General features: G+C 32.4%; 1 protein-coding gene across 7 annotated transcripts in view; it reads right to left on the bottom strand.

Moving 5' to 3' along the window:
- LOC139520817 (uncharacterized) overlaps positions 1-22,235 on the bottom strand; it is a 78,822-nt gene that overhangs the window by 16,227 nt on the left and 40,360 nt on the right. For 6 of the 7 annotated variants that reach the window (XM_071313788.1, XM_071313789.1, XM_071313787.1 and 3 more), the window contains 10 exons: positions 13,248-20,966; positions 11,585-12,172; positions 9,867-10,020; positions 8,860-8,947; positions 7,956-8,096; positions 5,746-5,810; positions 5,123-5,281; positions 4,496-4,630; positions 3,618-3,819; positions 2,352-2,438 (listed from right to left, as the gene is read on the bottom strand). In XM_071313788.1, the coding sequence (XP_071169889.1) occupies positions 2,352-2,438; positions 3,618-3,819; positions 4,496-4,630; positions 5,123-5,281; positions 5,746-5,810; positions 7,956-8,096; positions 8,860-8,947; positions 9,867-10,020; positions 11,585-12,172; positions 13,248-20,966 (9,338 nt within the window). The remainder of the gene's footprint in view (positions 1-2,351; positions 2,439-3,617; positions 3,820-4,495; positions 4,631-5,122; positions 5,282-5,745; positions 5,811-7,955; positions 8,097-8,859; positions 8,948-9,866; positions 10,021-11,584; positions 12,173-13,247; positions 20,967-22,235) is intronic. The other variant, XM_071313785.1, reaches the window with a different exon arrangement.

The following is a 22,235-nucleotide window of genomic DNA, read 5'->3' on the forward strand; positions in this document are numbered from 1 at the left end:
TAAAAAAGATGCAACTGAACACTTCAAAGGTGCAAGATAGGGTATAGCAGGTTATTTTTCGCACGGTGTAAATTTTCAATTATTTTTGCGAATAGAACAAAATAGCTAAAATAAATTTTGCCAAATCTAAAGTGTATATGCAAAGACATTGATAACAGTTTTGAATCTGCCGAAATATTTCGTATACCTTATTCAATGAAAATCGTGAAATTTTACACCTGAGACAATAATTTGCTATACGGTATACAGTGTGCCTGCACCAAGTAATGCTTTTTTGACCAGGTGTTGTTCACTGTTTTGTCTTAATTTGTACTTTTTTTTCTAGTAGTAGGGTGCTGCTGATCAGTGTCTTTGTCTTATTAATATTTTTGGTGCTCTGTTATACTTTTTGTACATTATAAATGTATAGATCCTTTTACTATGCTGGCAAAATAAAAGACATAAAAATCATTAAAAGTTTGGATATTTATTTTAAAAATAAAATATAAATAGATGTTTTAATGCTGATGTATATTAACAGATTTAACAGTAAACCTGTAAAACAAACTTAAACAACCTTAGAATAGATTCTAAAATTTTACAGGAACGAGGATTTGTCATTTCCAACATAAGTATATATTACACAGATGTGACATGTTTCTTATTGCACAATAAATCTTATCACTTGATTTAAGTGGATAATAACTCAAGTTTCCTACACAGAACTTTAATTTTTGTTTTCATTTGATATCCATAATTATCTATCTTAAATTTAACCCTTCTTCTATAGAAGGTTTAGCTTTATGGCAGTTTTGATTTGTATGAGGACTTTCAGCTATGCTGGACTTACATCACAGCTATGTAAACCTGAATGACCATGCATCACATCTCTGAACAAGCATTTTATATAAAGTTATCAAAAGGAGACTAAAATCCCTGAAAACCATAACTATTTTAGATTTTTAACTTTCAAGAATATTATTCTCAAATTCTTTAAGTTTCTTTATGGTGTATGTTACCAATATTGGTACTGTTTAAATCTTAACATAAATAAGTTACCCTGAGCCACATAATTTGTACCCATTGTGGCATCATGAAGAAAAATTTCTGATTTCTAATGAAACTATAAACTTGCAGATGTTTTGTAATGTAGCGAAGCATGATTGACCTTCAGTTAACCTGTTTTGAGATGCAGTGAAGCATGAGTGACCTTCAATTAAGCTCAAACATAAATTCTATAAGTGCAACAAGTTATTAATAAGTGTAGACTACTAGATTGATACTGAAACCATGGTATTTGAGCAGTGAAACTGTATTAAGCTGCTAAACATTTGAGATGTTCAATGACTGATTGTTCAAACCCTTCTCTGTGATCTCAACATTATGTTTCTGTTTAGTTCAATTTCATTTATAGCCTTAATGAGCACAGGTTAGAGTTTCTTCATGAAATCTATTTTTTTCCAAAATTCAGAATTGAGCATAAATATTTTTATCTAATTTGTTTTAAGGGACAATAACACAAAGTTGTGTGGACATGTAATTATTAACACTAAGCTAGAAACAGGATGAAATTCCTAGGAGACTCCAATATCTTTAATGTTTCTTAGCCTTGCACAATGATATGTATAAAATTCCATATGTATAAAATTCCATTATAATTTATCAATTATAACACAAAAAATAAGATTTCACACAGCATGCTACAAACACATAAAATAAAGACTAACTTGACAAGTAAAAAAAAGCATTCAGCCATCCCAGGAAGAATGATTAAAAGGGCAAATACTCAAGAATATTATTTTGTATTGTGGCAAATTGACTTATTTGGGTCAAATCAAGCTTATTAATTTAAAAACTGTGAATTCATATTTTTTGTGGATACTTATTTTTTTGTGGATTGAGGAAAAATAAAATTTCCATTAAGAATTTATTTTTGGTTTTGACATGCTCCATACAAGCCTACAGAAAATGTTCTTTGAAAATAGTTGAAATTGTTGTTAACTTATACTAGCAACAATTTGTATGCCATTAACTAATGAATCCACAGTAACAGAATGCAGAAGGTCAAGTTTGAGTTGCTGAATTACTTTTCATGTTGAGAGAGTGACAAGCTTTAAAAGAAACTCTTCCTGGAATGGCAGAATAAGCAAAAATGAACACTAGTCCATCCAAATAAACCTAATGTAGATTTTCACCATCTGAATTTAGAAAGTTAAGCTGCAATGCATGACTCATAGTTGATGAAAATCTTATATTACTTTTATTTGGTATAAACTTAATATCAAGGTTTTTTAGTAGACCACAATGGCTTTGCAGAAAAAAGCAAAAACATAAAAAATTTAGAAATACTAATAGAACATTGGTCTGCTCACATTTGCATATCTTAAAGATTCTTCTAGTTTCTTCAGACAACATTGCTGTCTTCGTACTTGGAACAGATGGATTAAACTCTTCCGCAACTGAAATATATATTTGTTTAAAAATTACAGTATGACCTATGACAATAACTGTTTGCACAGAGCTTTAATTAAAGAACCTTAGTGAGCATGCTCACATACCCCTTTCTCCACATTGTCATTGGAGAAATTAAATAAGTGTAAGAAAAGAAAATTGTATAAGAAAAAATATTAAATAATAATTTCCAGTCAATATGCACATCTACATAGTATGTCCTTATTATCTAAAAAGGTTTCATGAAACTCGGTTGAAGTAGTACCTTAAAGCAAATAAGTTCAAAGAGGTGTAACTCCTAGAAAAAAAATTGAATCGTAATTTCCTGTCGATATGCACATCTACATAGTATGTCCTTATTATCTAAAAAGGTTTCATGAAATTCTGTTGTGTAGTTTCAGAGGAGTTGAGATGACAAACTGTTGAAGTAGTACCTTAAAGCAAATAAGTTCAAAGAGGTGTAACTCCTAGAAAAAAAATTGAATCGTAATTTCCTGTCGATATGCACATCTACATAGTATGTCCTTATTATCTAAAAAGGTTTCATGAAATTCTGTTGTGTAGTTTCAGAGGAGTTGAGATGACAAACTGTTGAAGTAGTACCTTAAAGCAAATAAGTTCAAAGAGGTGTAACTCCTAGAAAAAAAATTGAATCGTAATTTCCTGTCAATATGCACATCTAGATAGTATGTCCTTATATCAAAAAGGTTTCATGAAATTCTGTTGTGTAGTTTCAGAGGAGTTGCAATGACAGACTGTTGCAGTAGTCCATTAAAATAACTGCATTTATCATTTTTCTCAGATTTAAAAGTTTCTGAATGAAACCTTTTTTTTTATCATAGCATCATTCTATTTGCGACAAAAGGTTTAAACAAGATAAGTTAATTAGGATAAAGTTAGAATGAACATCATTTAAATTGAAATATTCATTTAAATTTTTTGTAGTTCTTCTATTCTAAATATATACAAGTAGCAAAGATTCTTGACAATAAATGAATAAATCAAATTTTGAATTGATCTGGTTCATACAGGTTTCTTGTTTCTTGCTTTTTATATATAGATTAGACTGTTGGTTTCCCTATTTGAATGGTTTTACACTAGTCAGTTTTTGGGGCCCTTTATGGCTTAGATGTAAAGTTGTCTCATTGGCAATCATAACACATCTTCTTGTGTATCTTTACACTTACATTTTCATCCAACTGTTGTAGAAGGTGTGGTTCACACAGCTGTACCCATTTGTCTATATACTGATAATACATATTAATATTCTGCATTGACCTATGTAATAACATGAACTGCAACTCGTGAGCAGCTGTAGGAAAATTTGCTGACTTGGCATAGATCACAACCTGCCACAAATACCTCAAATCTTCCTGACTTGAAAATGACCTGCAGAATATAAATCAAAGTTGTCTAAATTTAAAATTTATTATAAACTTTCAAATAAAGCTCTTCTTGAACAGGCTAATAATAAAATAAGACCCAGTTCGTTCCTCTCCATTTTTATTCAATTAAACCAGTTTCCCATTTAATTATTTTATTTAAATTAAAATAGGACTAGCAATATTTTTCTAATCTTAGTATTTTTCAGAGGCCAAATTCAAAACTGTGCCAAAAATAATAAAATTCTGGTTTTCATTGTTTTCCAGCAGGTTTAAGAGTAATGCATATATCCATGATAGTCTATCATTCATTGTAATAACAATTTACTTTGTACTTTATTTGACCTTTTGAACTTTTTGGGATTTGAGCGTCACTGATGAGTCTTTTGTAGATGAAACTAATCCTGGTATCTATGATGAGTTAATCTACAGATAACAAATATGTAGTAAATATTACTGCAGATTATTTCTGACTATATTATCTCATCACAAACAACATGTTCAAACTGACTTATTATCATTAAAATAATTTCCTCAAGTTAGCATTGATTCATTATTATTCCTAGTATACCGATTTTCATAGATTTTGTGAATAAAGGTAGACCACCAAATAACATGTTCAACCAAGCATTTTTCCAAATAAAAATCTTGTCAATCTGAATGATTTTTACATTATATTTTACCTGAGTAGTACACCAATAGAATCTGGTGTTAGTAAATCTCTCTGTGTCTTATTAATCATGTCAAATAGTCTCCATAAATACTCCCAGTAATACTCCACTTTCTTCCCAACAAGACGAAATAGGACGTCACAAACTCTACAAAATCACAATTCATATCAATAAGTGTAATTCATCAATTCAACAGATTTAATATGTGCAAATTGAATTTGTGTAATTATTAATAAAAAAAAAATTGTAGTTGTATCAGATAGCAGTGATTATGATGGAAATCTCTGGCGGTATCCAACAGATGTAATATTTTCAAGTGGCAATACAAATTTTCTTGGTGTTCTTACTTTGAAACCTTCTTGCAGAGCTCACCTATTGTATTAATTACAAAGTTTGTCTTGTCCTGGACATGCATGAAATATTATCCAAAAAGAGTCATCTCCCACTGTATGAATAGAATAAACTGACATTTCTGTTCTCTACGCTAACTACACAGTAGCTAATGTTTTTGGTTACACTTACATAGATGAAAACGTAAATTCTAATTTGATTGATACTAGTTTTATTAAGTTTGCTAGGAAGTATATTTTAAAGCAGTTCAAAGCAGGATAGAAAGTTGCAAACCAATATTGAACTCACTCTTTTGTTATCATGTTCTGTGAATTCATCTCATCTAATAAGCTAAATGCTAACTCCACTTTGTAATTGTCTTCTGCTACTTTCAACAACTTCATCAGTGTGTCCATAGGGGTCAGGCCGCCTTTGGTATTAATCAAACAGTGATATACATCAAAAGCCCTGTAAATAGAAAAACAAATGATGGTGATGTTTGCAATAAAAGGCAACCATTTGGCCTTGAACAATGAGGGAAAAAAATATATCTTATAGTCTGCTATAAAAGGCCCCGACATGAAAATCTGAAACAATTGAATTGAGAAAACTACCTAACCAATACATAACAAAAATGTTAGGAAAAACAAATATGGGTTCAAATAAATCAACATTCGGATGTTTCGTAATCTTTATAGTATAACATATTGATATAACTGGTTCAAAATTAAGCATATTGGTAAACTCATTTAAAAAAATACTAGGAATATCTCGACCCTAATGGCCTTGACGGACTATAAGGGAATTGATGTTGAATAAACATGTTAAAAAGGGTCAATTAGTACCAAGAGATATCAAGATAGCAGTTTACATTGACTTATAAGCTTAATGATCTATTATTCTCAGGTAAATCATATGAAATTCGACCTTACCTTTTTGCATCATGATTCTGGTATGCTTTATTTATTTCCTTTACACAAGCATTGTAAGTATCAATCTGTAATGAAAACAGTCAAAAATAATATCTTAACTTTTTTTTAAAAAGATGCCACACCAATGATTTATTATTAAAACAAAGTTTTATTTTGATTTTTTTTTTTGTCGTTTTGCTGAATATAAATATTTGGCACAAGATATCATATATGCATAGCAATTTTTAAATTGAAATATGATCTTTCTACAGAATTTGTAAACAGATTACATCTCACATTCTCTTTGAAGAAACAACTGACATTTTCCTTTTCAGCTGAAAATGAGTAGACCTCATTTTGTGGGTCGCTTCTCTTCTTTCCACAATAAACTAATCATCATGCCTCTGTGTCCTATAGGTACCATGCATAGTTGCAGTTGTTATCCCTGCTTTGATTATCCTGTTTAGATTATTTTGAGAGAGAACAAAAATAAACTCCAGGAATGATTATTGCCCTGTGTTTGAATTTGTCCAAATGGTTGAAGAGAATAAAAGAAGATATTGTCTGAGGACCGCTCAAGCTTTGTATTTTTTCATGAGGCATCACTTTAGAACAGTAAATGATTTACTGCAAATATTTCACCTATGTGTGTTGTGGTTATTAACATTGTTTATGAGTTTCATAAAAATTCAGAAGTATAAATCTTAAGTTGAGAGTGTGGAAACACAAGAGTGCACACACTGAAATGTCTTGCCTTCTATACTAATCATTGATATTATGTTGATAGTCCTAAGTATAAAGCTAAGCTTTAATACAACTGTCACATAAACTTAACATTAACCAAGATAACTAAACAAAGACCAATGAACCTTGAAAATGAGGTCAAGGTCAGATGAACCATGCCAGGCAGACATGTACAGCTAACAATGCTTCTATATAACATATATAGTTGACCTATTACTTATAGTTTAAGAAAAATAGACCAAAACACAAAAACTTAACACTGTGCAATGAACCGTGAAAATGTAGTCACAGTCAAATAAAACCTGCGCGACTGACATAAAGATCATAAAATATTTCCATACACCAAATATAGATGACCTATGGCATATAGTATTAGATAAAAAGACCAAAACTCAAAAACTTAACTTTGACGACTGAACCATGAAAATGAGGTCAAGGTCACATGACATCTGCCCGCTAGATAGGTACACCTTACAATCATTCCATACAACAAATATAGTAGACCTATTGCATATAGTATGAGAAAAACAGACCAAAACACAAAAATTTAACTATAACCACTGAACCATGAAAATGAGGTCAAGGTCAGATGACACCTGCCAGTTGGACATGTACACCTTACAGTCCTTCCATACACCGAATATACTAGCCCTATTGCTTGTAGTATCTGAGATATGGACTTGACCACCAAAACTTAACCTTGTTCACTGATCCATGAAATGAGGTCGAGGTCAAGTGAAAACTGTCTGACAGACATTAGGACCTTTCAAGGTACGCACATATCAAATATAGTTATCCTATTACTTATAATAAGAGAGAATTCAACATTACAAAAAATCTGAACTTTTTTTTCAAGTGGTCACTGAACCATGAAAATGAGGTCAAGGACATTGGACATGTGACTGACGGAAACTTCGTAACATGACGCATTTATATACTAAGTATGAAGCATCCAGGTCTTCCACCCTCTAAAATATAAAGCTTTTAAGGAGTGAGCTAACGCCGCCGCCGCCGGATCACTATCCCTATGTCGAGCTTTCTGCAACAAAAGTTGCAGGCTCGACAAAAAATGAACCAAGACAGAAGAATAACACTAGTGCCTCTAATGCATAGATAACAAGAATGTGTCCATAGTACATGGATGCCCCACTTGCACTATCGTTTTCTATGTTCAATGGACCATGAAATCAGGGTCAAAACTCTAATTTGGCATTAAAATTAGAAAGATCATATCATAGGAAACATGCGTAAGTTTAAAGTTGATTGGACTTCAACTTCATAGAAAACTACCTTAACCAAAAACTTTAACCTGAAGCGGGACAGACAGGTGGTCGAACAGACAAAAGGACACACAGACCACAAATCATAAAGCCCATAAATGGGCGTAAAAAGTGTAGGTTCACTAAAGTAGTGATCAATATAGTATAGTTGCCCTATAAGCAATATGTGTTCAAATATATAATTTCAAGTTCTTTTTATGTACTTACTGGTAAAGGTACATGATGTTTGAACTGACACTTCCTGTTGACACATATACCCCCTCCAAGGAAAACAAAACAATATCCTGACGGGTATACCAAACTCTTTGGTACTCGTTCTGCTGGACTTTTGTCTGCTTCAGGAGCTTTCTGTGGAAAAATATACAAAATGATGTTGACGACTATGTATTTAAGGCAGAATATTTTTAAGGAATGTTTAGATTTTTGTTCGAAGATGAAGTAAATTTTGTTAAAAAAATTTTTAATATTATTTCGAGTTGACAAATTACGAATTGTGTGTAGTAATGAAGCCTTAGCTTCTTCAGCTGTCTACAGACGTAAGAGCACACTTATTTTATAGGGTTATGTAACTGAGAAAACCTGTAATATCTGACCGTTGCATGTTATCTCTTATATTGAGGATTTTGTATACGGACACCAGTCTGTTGTTTAGACTGATGTTTCCCTTTAGACATGCTAGATGTTGTTTTGTTCATTATGTCTTTTAATAACTGTCCCATTGATCTATAACCAACATTTAATTTTAATCATATCCAAAGTAGTTTTTCTTTCATGTTTTTAATCTAGTTTTTAATGCAATGTTTAAATTTTTCACTACAAACAAAATTTAATTCAACTATCAAAAGTTAACTAATACAATTTAGTTGTTTAATATTGTTTTCAATTTTTTGGTCCTATGTAACAATGATAGTTGTGAAAGAATGCTGTCTATCACAGATAATTGGACTTAGGTGGTCAAGTCTTAATGCTTCTACAAAAGGAGAAAGCAAAATTTGATGCTAGCATGAATTTCACTCATTGCTTATACATTAAAAAGTATTTGAGGATATTAATCATTATTTGCTCAACAAATGTCTTATTTTATTAGCTTTGATTATTTTGCTACTTGTACCTGTGTGGCAGCAGTTGACGGAGCCACTTCCTTCTCGTGACTGTCACATTTTTCTGTCTGGTTTAGTTCTCTATCTACTTCTGTCATTCTGGAAAACAAACATTTTAAAATCTACTCTTTTCATAATCCATATTAAAATAAATGGGAAATGTGTCGTGCCCATGGGACACAGATAATGTCCCCACTTGCATATCAAATACAGTTATAAAGACACATAACCAAATTGTTCTTGATCTGAGTTTTGTGGTAATAAGTATTGTGTAAAAAGTTTTATAATATTTGGTTGAGGCAAACTAAAGTTAGAGAATGGAAACGGCACATATCTAGAACAGTAAAAGTGACAACACCAAAATTCAAACTTGATCTGTATTTTGTGGAAATCAGCATTGTGTATAAGTTTCATAACCTTTAGTTGAGGCAAACTAAACTAAGAGTATGGAAACAAAAAATTCAGCATTTTTTTCCATTTGTAAAGGAGCATAATTAAAACTTAAAGTTACACCACCAAAATTCAAACTTTATTCTTAGTTTTGTTTTAATAAGCATTGTGTTTCATTATATCTGGTTGAGGCAAACTAAAGTTAAAGAAAGGAAACCAACTTTGGGAACAAATGCTGTAAAAGTTAGCCGCTACCCCTTCAAGTTTTAAATTCTAAAAATTATGAACGATTGTATCCAAATTCAAATAAAAGAACAGTTTCAATGTCCCCCATGTTGAACTTATTTTATATTTCCAAGGTGCATAACTTTTTTTAAAAGACTTGATGTCCATCATTATACAACTTGTTAATAATTGCAGCAACACAGAAAACCAAAATTCATCTGCAATATCAATATGTAGTTTAATAGTTATGTTGAGAAGCTATAAAAACTTACTTCAAGCAGACAAATCTAAAGGGAAACATTTGTAACTAATTTGTAAGAATTGAAGTTGCATATCTCTAGCATTGAACTTGACCTTCAATTTATGCTAGTTACATAGAAAATACTTTTAAAATACACTATACCTTTCCTCCTCTTCCTCCTGTGGTGCTATCAGGAACGAGGCTGTCTCACAATCATAATCAATAATAGATATAGCGTCATCTTCTACATTATAGTCTCTAATGGAACCTGCACTATCTTTCTGAGTGTTAGTACTAAACATATCTTCTTCATCTGCTTAAATGAAAGATTTACTGAAATATTTAACAGATTTTCATGGCGTGTTTAGGCTCAAAGAAAGGTGTAAACACCAGTCTCATGTTGTTTTTTATGAACAATTTACACCAGTTGACCATGATGTCATTCAGTGCAAACAAGACTACTGAACAATCGTTTTTTTTTTTACTGTGACGTAATAACATCAGAACTTTACGGGAAAGTTTACAAATTTGAAAGTCTGTCTAAGACAATACCAAGACTGAAAAATATCATTTTCATCAGCTATTGAGATACTTCAGCTGTATCATTTTATTAACAGTTTTTTCTAAATGTGGGTTTCCTGCAGATGCTAATTCATTTTATATTTTGTCCCCTTATACTACTAATAATTATTGCCATTTGTTAACAATATCTATTTTGAATGAATTTAAAATTTTGGTGGTTTTGCCTTATCTTATCTTCTCTTCTTAAAATTTTATATCAATTTTTCCAAATCTTTAGTATTTAATTCAGGGCTTCCAAAAAATATTTGAGCCAGCCGGACATTTTATATCTGATCCCGATTTTTAATCCCTTAAGACTAAGTCACAAAAGGCAATTATGGTAATCAGATGGCCATTCCAATGATTGACATTACATTAAAAAAAAACGATTTTAAACTTTACTTTGATATGATATGAATTTGATATTCGGATGTTACTGTTAAATAGGCAGTGCATCATTCAAAGTGTGCACATCAGCGTGCTCCTATCTGCCTTAAACTTTTTATTTGTGCTAATTGACATTGTCAAAACTACTTTGTTTTCAACCGGATGTTGACTTGACAATGGTAAAACATGGACCATAAACGGATACGTAAAATCCGTGTATGTTTACAAAGCACGACTGAGAGAAGAAGCTCTTTCCACGTTATTTCTTCAACAAAATACTTGAATTGAACGTTAGATACAGGTATCAATGATAATTTTAGCATTTTTAAAGAAATGTAGGATGCATTATTAAATTTCCCACCTGTGCACATGCGCACACGTGTTCTAGTTCATACGACGTTGTTCTGACGATTTTTTATTTAAAACCTTTTTAAATTTTTCATCAAATCATGTTGATAAAACTAATTTCTAATAATTTTAATGTTTTGGACTAAATCAATTAGATTCAAACCGCTAAAATGTAAGAAAATAATTGTGAATAAACCGATCAATTTATACGATGTCCGGTACTGAACATAGTTCACATGTCACCTGAACAGGTAGATTTCAGCTGTCCAACTACTAATTAGCCTTGATTAAAATTAGAAAGTATTGAAGTAGGTGTTGTTTTGATAGTAATTAATCATCATGTCATATTTATGACCGGAAATGTGTTGATGTCAAAGGCAAAAGGTTGGGTCAAAAAGATCGTGAATTACGTAAAAATGATCGAAAAAGCCTTGAAAACTAAAAAGTATATGACCGTTTCATGCTTTGCCCAGCCGGACTTTTACCGGACATTATACAAATGACCGGAATATATGACCGTTTTGGAAGCCCTGATTTAATTACATTATTCTAGTTAACTTTTTTTCTACATTTTAAAGACCTACCTTCTGATTTTTCCTCTCCACTATCATTACTACCCTCATCAGAACTGACTTCACTATCACTGCTTTCACAGTCTTTATCACTGTCATTTTCATCACTCTGGCTCTTATTGTCACTATCACTATCACTCTTAAAGTTTTGATTTTTGCTTTCTCTTTGTTCCCCTCTTTCATCGTCCCTTGTTTCTTTGCTATCATCATCATCATCATCACTGTTCAAGACTGTGTCAAAATCTCCAGTATTCACCGAACTAATAGGGGACAAATTCCCTTCCAACTCATCAGGTCGGTCTTCGTTTTCTCTTTCTTTATTGACTTTCATCAGGGGAAAATTGCCTTCTAAATCATCAGGTCTGTCTACTTTCTCTGTATTTTTGTTGATTTTTGTGTTCAAATCTAAATTTTCATCAACCATTGTCTTTTGAATGATATTCGGACATTCATTAGATATTATTTTTTCTGGTTCCAATTCTGACATCAAATTTTCATTCTGTCCTTCACCATACAGACCTAAGGAATCATGTTCATCTACAGTACCTAAATCCATACCATTGCCATCCTGTTCTGTTTCCATTTCCTCTATACTATTAGCTGTAAAACATTTAAATGAATGTAAGTACTGTTTTCTGCAATAATCCATTATCATAGATATAACATTAACAAATTGGTTGAAACATGAAGCTGGAATATACTAAAAACATGTTATGAATTTCATGCTTCTAACGCCCTTTTCTGTTTTACTTCTATCAGGAACACTCAATTTAAGCCAATTATTTGATAACCAAGGATGATGTTTTGGATTTTAATGAACATAATCTACGAATTACTGGAAAATGATTAAGTCAGGGATTTCATTAGCACAAACGACTTAAAACCTTTAGGGCTGTTCCAAAAATAAGTGTATTGGGGGAGTCGGAAGGCACTTTTTTTTTTACCCAACCATGCATAAATTCTAAGTGGCTATTTCCTTTAAATGTTTTCTTAAAACAAGCATTCTGTGAGCATTGCATGGCAATACATGGCAATACATAGTCCTCTACTGGTTAAAAATTCATTGTAATAGAACAAAATTTTAACTTGATCTACAAATTGTCATGATGTAAACTATATAAAATAACAAACAAACCTACCACTAAATTGTAAAACTTATGGATTCTTTAAATGAACTTTTCTAAAAGGTTCCCAAATCAACACTGTAATTATATCTTTGAACATTGTTTTTATTGTTTTTAATATACGTAGTATACTACATTATTAGTTTTTCCAATTTAATTGTTTCCTATTTTTATTTTAGGCCTTTTATACAGTATTGGATTTTCTTATTGTTGAAGGCATTAGGGTTGTCTTATTTAATTGCTTACATCCACTTTATTTGAACTTGGGGGGGATAGCTGTCTCCTTGGTAATCTTACCACATCTTTTTTTTTTTAAAGTATTCACTGAACCATAAAGATAAGGTCAAGGACAATTGTTATATGACAGACGAAAACTTAATTACATAATATATCTATATCAAAATTATGAAACTTTCCGGTCTTCTTCCTACTGAAATATTAAGCTTTTAAGTAATTAGTTAACACTGCCACTTGATCACTATCCCTATGTCTGGCTTTTGCGTTAGAAGTATCAGAAGAGACATTAAACCATTACAATAAAAATTATTTACCTGTTATGAAGCTAAGCTGATCTGGTTGTGATTCTTCTAATCTAGCTGACTGTATCAAATCACTAGCAACTGCACTGTCAGACTCTGTATCAAAAGGCAATTCTTCTTCAGCTCTGAACTGAGGCTCTTTAGTAGGTAACCGTGAAAGTTTTGTTCTTTTTCTTGGTGTATTTTCTGATTCAATTGATGGACGCTTTCTCCTAAAAGAATGATCAGTACTGTTTGAATGTTTTGATGAAATTGACCCTTCACCCGCCCTTTTAGAATTATCGGAAGCAACACTTTCATTATCATTTTGCATATTCATGTCCTCTGACAACAGAGTTCTATTCTCACTAGATATCTTGTTGTCATCCATTTTCTCTACCTCTGAACTTTCTGTCAGCTTGAGTTTTATTGTGATGTTAGCCATGTTAGATGATGAATGTGACAATGTAATACTTCTTGTCTCAGATTTTTTGGAGCATGCCGATATGTCTGATTTTGCTGATACATCATCTAAACCATTTGATTTTGGTAGATTTGCTGACAATGTTTTTTCGCTTGTTTTAGAACGAGATGACAAATTAGATTTTTCTGACATATCATCAGACAATTTGGATTTTTGTAAGACTTCTGTTGATAAAGACACCATTCCAGAGTTGTCTTTCTTTAATATTGGTTTTACAAGAGATGAAGAATCATTGAATAATCCTTGATGAGGACTTGGTAAACTGTCATTTTCTCTCCGTTTATCTATTATAACAGTTCTATATGATTGACTATCAGAAAATACACCAGTATCCTTGGGAGAGGTCAAAGAAATGTCACCATGTAATGACTTTCCAGATGGACAGTCCATTCCTCTCAACATGCTCAGTAAATGTTTCTTCTTACTAACAGGTGTTTTTTCATTAGCAGCTATCACTACTCTTTGTTTCAGATCAGAAACGGGTCGGTTACCAAATTTAACATTGACAGTCCTGTTGATTGATTCTAATGGAGATTTTATACTCATGTTTTGGTTTTCTTCATGCTCATGTCCTGGCTGTTTTCTGAACTTTTTGTCAAATTTTACTGGACAACTACCAAACATAGATTTCATCACTTGTTCTGAGCTCATACTTTTAAAGTTCTTAACGGCTGTATCAGAAGTTTCCAATCCAGTACTTTTGTCTTGGTTTGAGTTGTTGAAAGCACCAAATCTTTCTGATAAACTTTTCTGTTTCAGTTTTGACGCTGCTTTATCGTCTAAGGGAGTTGATGTTGCATTTACAGTGAATGAACTCATACTTGAAATATCCTGTAAAGAAGTGTCTGAATCCATTACCTCCCTTGCCACAGATGCTATATCTGAACCATCATTCATATCACTGGCAAAATGGATATCTGATGCCTCACACACAGATTCCTTTTTGTTTTCCGATTTCTTTTTCTTTTTCACAGGACTTTTCTTGCCACTATTCTTTTTATCCTTTGAAGCTAGAACAGTTTCAAATGGTTCAATGTCCTCTATTGTACAAGGTTTGATTGGCAAGCGTTCTTCTTCAGACTCTTTTGCCCTTTTTTTCAGAATTGACTGAGCTATTTTTGAAGTCATGAAATAATTTTCATTTTGACAAATACTTCCACGTTCACTTGCTCTCTTGAAAAAATCTATACCATCACGACTATTGGAATCTTCTTTAGAGGGTGTTCTTTCTATCTTTCTTTTCTTTATTAAGATTTCCTTTGGTTTAGAAATTGCTTTTTCAAAGTCTGTTAGACTTAGACTTTTCTTAGGACTAGATTGTAGACTTTTGACTTGAGGTTTCTTTTCTTTTGTTTGACTAGGCTTTGTCGGAACGGTCTCTTTTTTCAAATTTTTATCAGAGTTGTAATCCAATTGACTATTAAAGTTAGTAACATTATCATCTGTTTTACTGTATGCCATTGGGTAATCTATTTCATAAGTTGGAAAATTGACATCAAAATCATTTGTCTGAATGACTTGAGTATTAGCATCACTTTCAGTGTTAGCTTCACTTTCCGCAGTAGGAAGTATAGAATCTCCACATGAAATTTTCCATCGATTCTTTCCTGTTTTTTTAAGCATTAAATTTCCCACATGTAAAATGTCATCCTCTATGTAAATTCTCTCCAAACAAATATCAAATTCCTTAAAGGTATATGGAAATTGTCTTTTCATTTCACTGAAAGTCATTATATGGGACATTGATGTTGGTTCCTCATTGGTGAACTGAAGTGTCCTTCTAGGAGAACCACCCTCAAGATGTTCGTCATACCGATTTTGATCTGGTGTCATCTGTTCTTCTACATTCCCTGTAATTTCCTCATTCTCTTCATCATCTTCTTCACTTGGATAATCTTCCATAGAATTGTTAACATTCTGATAGCTGTTGTCAGTTAATTGTTCATGACCTACTGATTCATTAAAATCACTTTGTACTAATGTTGTATCTGGTTCCAAGTCAGAAACTGGTTCTGCTATGTATTGGATCATGTCAATATAACTAGAATTATTTAATTCCCAGTTATCAATTGTCAGAAATGATGACGGTTCTTCCCCTTCCGTGACTGAAGAATTCTGAACGTCCGATATGTCATCAGAGGCCAATTTTTCAATTAAGTTCTTTTCTTTGGATATTGTATTATTCAAATTCTGGATTTTTTTCTTCAATTTGCTCACATTGTCAATTTGTTTCGAGGAAAAATTGTGCACCTTGTTTTTTTCACTCCCAGGTTTATGACTTTCCTCTTCATTTGCATGTCGTGTTTTCTTGTGACGAGCAAGACTTTTCTTTAATTTGTAACGTAGACCACAGAGGTCGCATACAAATTGTTTTGAAAGGTCGATATCATTATCTAATACTGAATCAGTAATCAAATGACTTAATGGTGGTTTTGAGTAAGATGTATCAGCTTTTGGAAAGTGAGCAGCACAATTCCCATTTTCTTTATGATCTAAGAATTTTAATTGGCCAGGAAAGATTTCCTCGCACAGTTCACATACATAATTCTTCCAATTTCTTCCACCTAAACACTGTTTCAAAGCAAGAAAATCTGAAGAAATATCTTTAAGGCCATAATCAAACTCGAAACAATCCTCAGATATTTCATTTACTACAATATCTTCAAAAGCATTTAGATCATTTGAGCCATTTCCATTTTTCTTCATCAAAGCCAACATATCTGGAAATATGTCATCCCACTTAAGAGGTGATGGTGTAACAAATCCATTTTCTTTCTCTGATACGTCAGTTTTTTTCTCCGATAAGTCAATTTTATCATTTACGTAACGAATAATTTTGGGGAATTCAGAAGAAAGCTCTTCTTCTTTATTATCTATTTGCTCTTCAGCTTTTTCTACAGGAACAAGTTTTTTGTCGGAGAAAAATGGGTTCTTATTTAATCTGAGTATTTTAAAACTAAGTTTAGACTCATCACAATCAGATGCCTTAGTTACATATTGTGAACTAGATTCACAATTTTTAGTTAAAACAGCCGATTCACTAAGTCTTTCAGATTCGTACTTCTGGTTTAACTCATTATCCTTTGTAATCAAATGATCTTCCGGTGGAATGAGATTATTACCCGTTGAAACCACTGATTCATCTTGAGTATTTAATTCATTATTCTTAGAAATCGATTGTTCTTCTCGTTGAAGGGATTCATCATCCTTTGTAACTGTGCATTCACCTTGAGACAGAGCCTCATGACCTTCAATAACCACTTGTTCCTTTTGTGTAACAGATTCAATATCCATGTTAAAGTCGTTTTCAACAGGTGTCACAAATTCTACATAATTAGTATTGGTACATAGATCTTTGTTGTCATCATTTTCTTGATGTTCCACAGTCTCAGTTGAATGTTCACTGATATCACTGTTGTGATCCACACAATATACTACAGTGTTGTCACTAGGATGTCGTATCTTTTGTGAGGATGCCTCTGCATCTTCTATTCTAATATTGCTCATTTCTGGAGAATGTGCTGGTAGTGTTTCATTGACACCAGTAAGAAAGCTTTCAAGAGTTCCAAAAGTTGGCATTACGTTCTGATTGCCATCCAGTAATAAATCCAAGTTAGAATTGACAATTACATTTCTCTTCCTCATAGATAGCATTGTTGGCTGCTTCTGCTTAACACGAGATGGTAGATTTCTTAAATGACGTTTTTCTCTTTTAGCTGTCTTTGATTTTCCTTTTTTGTTTGGTTTTAAAAATATATCAACCGCATCTACTTGTGCATGTTGTGGTTGACAAGATAGTTCTATTTCATCAGGTTCTATCGGAGCTTCCAGCTGATTGTCTTCCTCATCTATCTGGCTCGAGACTTCACCAATTTCTTCCTCATTCTTACCCTGTTCCAAACTTACTAGTTTGGTCTCTTCACTAACATCCAAGGACACCTGAGGCCTCTCTACACTTTTATTTCCTTTTTTCTTGCTCTGTAAAACAACCTCTACAGATATTGCACTATCAACCTCATCTGTTTTCTCTTCACTAACAAGTATGTCATCTCTTCCATCATCTCTTCCATCATCTCTTCCATATGACCTTTGCGTCTCTTTCCCTAATTGGTGGAGTTCTTTTGCATTGTATTCAGCACCATCCTGATCATCTGAATTCTTTTGTCCTTTACTTTCTGATGCCGATGATTGTTCCATTTCAACTTTCAAAACATTTTCTGGTAGATTTTGCATAACACTCTCCTTAATTTCATCTTGTTGAATAACATTATCAAGTTCATTTTGATTTTCTACATTTTTCTGCACTTCACTTTGTTTCTTCTTTGTCCATTTAACTTTTAATGGAATACCAGTTTTAGCGGTTTCCCCTTTCCCTTGATTTTCTTTCTTGTCTACAGTTTTCTCCAGAGATAAGGATTCAACTGCAGGACTTGTGAGTTTATCTTCACTTATTCTGTCTGTGTCAACATATTTTCTTTTACGTCCTCTTTTCTTTTTCTCCTTACTACTTCCTTCTTTCAATTTGTTCACTGAATCATTCACAGACAGATCAATTGATTTCCTGGCATCAGAACAGTTCTTAGTATTTGAAATCTCATCTGGTAGTTTTGTTTGACATATGGATTGCTCTTCTCCAATAGACTTACTCACTAAATGCTGATCAAATTCCATTTCTGATTGCATGTTCAAACCACTACCACCTTCCTCCAATACATTTTGTCCTTCTTCATTACTTATTTTTTCAGTCAATTCCCAGTCCTCATCGTGCTTTTCTGATTCAGATTCTGTAATTGAGGCTTGTTTCCTATTTTCAGTTTCTAAGATGTCTTTTCTTTTACCAAACATTGTTGATGTATCATTTTCTTCAAATTGTTCTGCTTCATTTTTTGATAAATCTTTCGATTTGTCTGTTTTTTCAATAGGAATCATATTTTCATTTTGCAACTTTGTCCTCTCTTCTTTGGTACCACCAAACTTTCTACTCCTTCTTGAAAGGACTATTTCCCTCAAGTCAGCAATCTGCTGTGCTACAATTACTGCCTTTTCTTCATCATATTCTTCCTCCTCACTGATTTCTCCCTCCATGCAACTTGCTTTGACATCAAATAATGGATCTAAATTACTACCGGAGGCACACATGCTCTCAGTTTCATAGACTTTAGTATACCGATCTTTCAACAGTGGTATGTTACTAATATTGATAGTCTGTTCAGATTCATTCATTGAAAGTTTTTCTAATATAATTTTTGGCGACCTTCGCTTCGATTTATTGTACAGTTGTCTTGCATCTTCCTGAAAGTCAACTTTCTGTGACACAGTGATTTGTTCTAGTTCTCGTTCATCAACATCTGAATTATCGTGTGTTTGTTCGTCAATGTCTTGGTGCATATGTGTACGTTCAAATCTTCTCGTCAAAGATACTCTAGAAATTTTTGATTTTTTACCAACTGCTTTTAAGTTGTCAAGATTTTTATTGTTTGAAGTTTTTGACTGTTCTTGTTGTTCACGTAAAGCCTTAGGGGAATTAATACTAATGCAAGTTTTTCCTAAAAGTTGTACAGGTTCAACTTCAGACCGTTTAGTTCCCAATGGTTCCATAATATGACTCTCTAATCTTGATCGCTTGCTGGTTTTAATTTTTGAGGTGGCAGAGTTTGAAGAATTGTCACTCAAACGTTGTTCAGTACATACTGTACTTTTAGTTTTAGGCTCTTTTTCATTTTGATCAGTTGGACAAATTTGGTTTTCAGTCTCATTATCAGTATCAGCCTCTAACAGACCTTTATCTTGAATGATTTTGTTTTCTTTAGTTTTATCACTTCCATCAAAACCTTTTACTTCAGATTTATTTACAACACTAGATTTATTTGCACTCATTACAGTTCTACACTCACTTTTAGTTTGCAATGTTATCTTAAAATTCACAAAATCATTCTGATTTTTCACGACTTTTTGACTTTTCTCTAATTCTGTCGTTTCTAGATTTTCTTCATTAATTATAATCCTACCTCCTTCACCCGAGGAAGGTAATGTAATCTTTAAACCTTTATACTTATTATCTTTCCTTTCTTGCTGACTTTTCTCAATAAATGGAATTAAGAGTCTTTCATGAAGACTGTCCTTGTGTGTTCCGCTCAATAGCAATGACATGTTTCCCAGAGTTGTTTCCCTTTCTTCCTCATCTATTTTATCCTTGTTGCTATCTATCAAGTTGGAGGCATTATCAGATATTTTATAATTTTTTCCTATTAATTTGGGTAATTCGCCTTTTTTCCGAATTTGATCAGAATCATCGGAACCCTGATCAGAATCATCGGAATCCGTTTGATTTTGCCTTGCAGATTTGTCAGTGACAGGAGGTAACGGGACAAATTTCTTGACCAGGATTTTAACATCCTTTAACATGAAGTTTTCCTTTAAACTATTCTGAGGTGTTCTGTCAGTATGTTCTAGTTTTGTTTCTGACAGTGGTTTTGATTTGCTGTCTAATGATTCAGACAATGTTTCTGTTATGCCTTCCAATGGGTCCTTTGGTGACATGCTTTCTCCTTTTAGTTCAACCTCAGACAACAGTTTGTTTCTTAGCTCATATTTTGACATGACTGTCAATTGCTTGTGATTTTGTAAGTTTTTTAATTTATCCTTTTTCAGTTTTTTGCTTTTAAGTATGCCTTTCTTAGTATTTGTTTTGACTGACAAAACTTTCTGACCAGATTTCAGTTTCTTAGTTCTCACTTGACCATGAGCTGATGCTTCAGTAGTAGATGTTGAGATTAATCCTGTTGTTTTGTTACACATAACTTCTGTCTCCATGCTTTCATGTTCTTTATCATTACCCTTGTGTGTCTTAAGTTTTAGTATTGATTTCGTAACGACTTTTTGTGGCATTTCTCTCGGTAAAATTTTCTTAAGAGAAAATTTTGTATTAATACATTTTCCTTGAAAATCATCACATTGCTTTGGATTTTTAGATAACATCACATTAGTATTTGCATGTTGTTCTTCCTGTACATTTTTTTCATTTACTTCAACTTTGGTCCAATTATCTGATAAGTTTTTACCTTCATGCACTGAAATGCAATGTTGGCGTAAGCTAGGCATCAGTAGGTACTGTTTACCACAAAGATTACATTCATAATCTCTATCTTGTCCGAAATGTTTCTTTTCTTTATGTTTGGTCAAGCTATCTTTAGACAGAAACCTTGCACCACATAGCATACATTGAAAAAAATATTTTTTGCTCCTTTTCTTTAATCTGTGTTTTATGCCTGAAATAAAAACAAAAAAGAACAATGATACTTTTTCAAACCATGTCTTTAGAAGTAGAATTCTCTCTAAACATTGTTTGAAGTTTGAAAAAAGAGCTTTATCTTTTTTTATTTATTTGATATTTGGAACAAGACCTCAAAGACTTATTTAAAGTTTTAAACTTGACCTATTAGTTTTAATATCAATCAATCACACAAGTTTTAAGCAATGAGGAAAAAGAAGCTCCCTAAATTACATTTCATGTTTCTAGTACAAGCTACCATAGTTTAATTGATTGATTGATTGTTTGTTGTTTATCATTCAGTGGCAATCATTTCATGCATGTTCAGGACAATAATAATGATTGAAGTGTTTCCTTAATTTGGTTTTCTAGCTTAGTCTCTTTATGTATGTTGCTTTCAACATTTTTTTCAGATCATTCTAATGAAGAGTATTCCAGAAACACATCAAAACTATTGTACAGCAAGGTACCATCAACCTAGTTGCTAAAACTTTAACATTGGCATAATTCATATGATACATTAAACTTAAATTTTATTAATAAATTATATAGCTAATTGTACTTGAACTTTATGTGCAATTAGCTCTTTCAAAATTGACCTATAAATCTGTACCCGGTATATTTTGACCAGAGACCTATAATTAAGCATATATGTTTCTGATGTAGACATACTATTTTGACTTCAGGGAGGAGTCAGGATCTATATATGATGTTTTTCATGTGACACCTGTAAATTTTCAGAATGCAATAGTATCAAAACAGCAAAAATAATGAATAAAAGAGATGGTTCTTTTTGTACATATACCAAGGGGAAACTTCGTGGAAAAGGAAATCCCATATTGCTAGCACTGCAAGCACCAATCTTCTATCTATCAAGCACTGATTGCCAAATATGAAAGTACAAGGGGAAAGTCTGTGGATTTTCTATAAAATTCCCATATGTTTAGCATTGAAAAAACACAAAGGTACATAATTAAACTTATACAAACATTTGCAGTTTCACTTTGTTCCCCAGACCGTATAAATTATTCAAATCAATTTAAATGGCACTTCACAACTATTTATCAGATTGAATATAATATATAAATTACCATATACAGTGGTCATTAATTTAGGGATTATCCATATTTTCCCGCCAAAAAGCACATGGCTCACAACAAATGTAAAGATATAAAGTTTACATGTGACCATGAGTTGTTTACAGGATCACTGCTTTTATTTGTTTAATTTGGATATAGATATTTAATTTGTGGTACAGTCAAGCATT

Source organism: Mytilus edulis, chromosome 4 (assembly GCF_963676685.1).
Source record: "Mytilus edulis chromosome 4, xbMytEdul2.2, whole genome shotgun sequence".
NCBI classification, from domain to species: domain Eukaryota; kingdom Metazoa; phylum Mollusca; class Bivalvia; order Mytilida; family Mytilidae; genus Mytilus; species Mytilus edulis.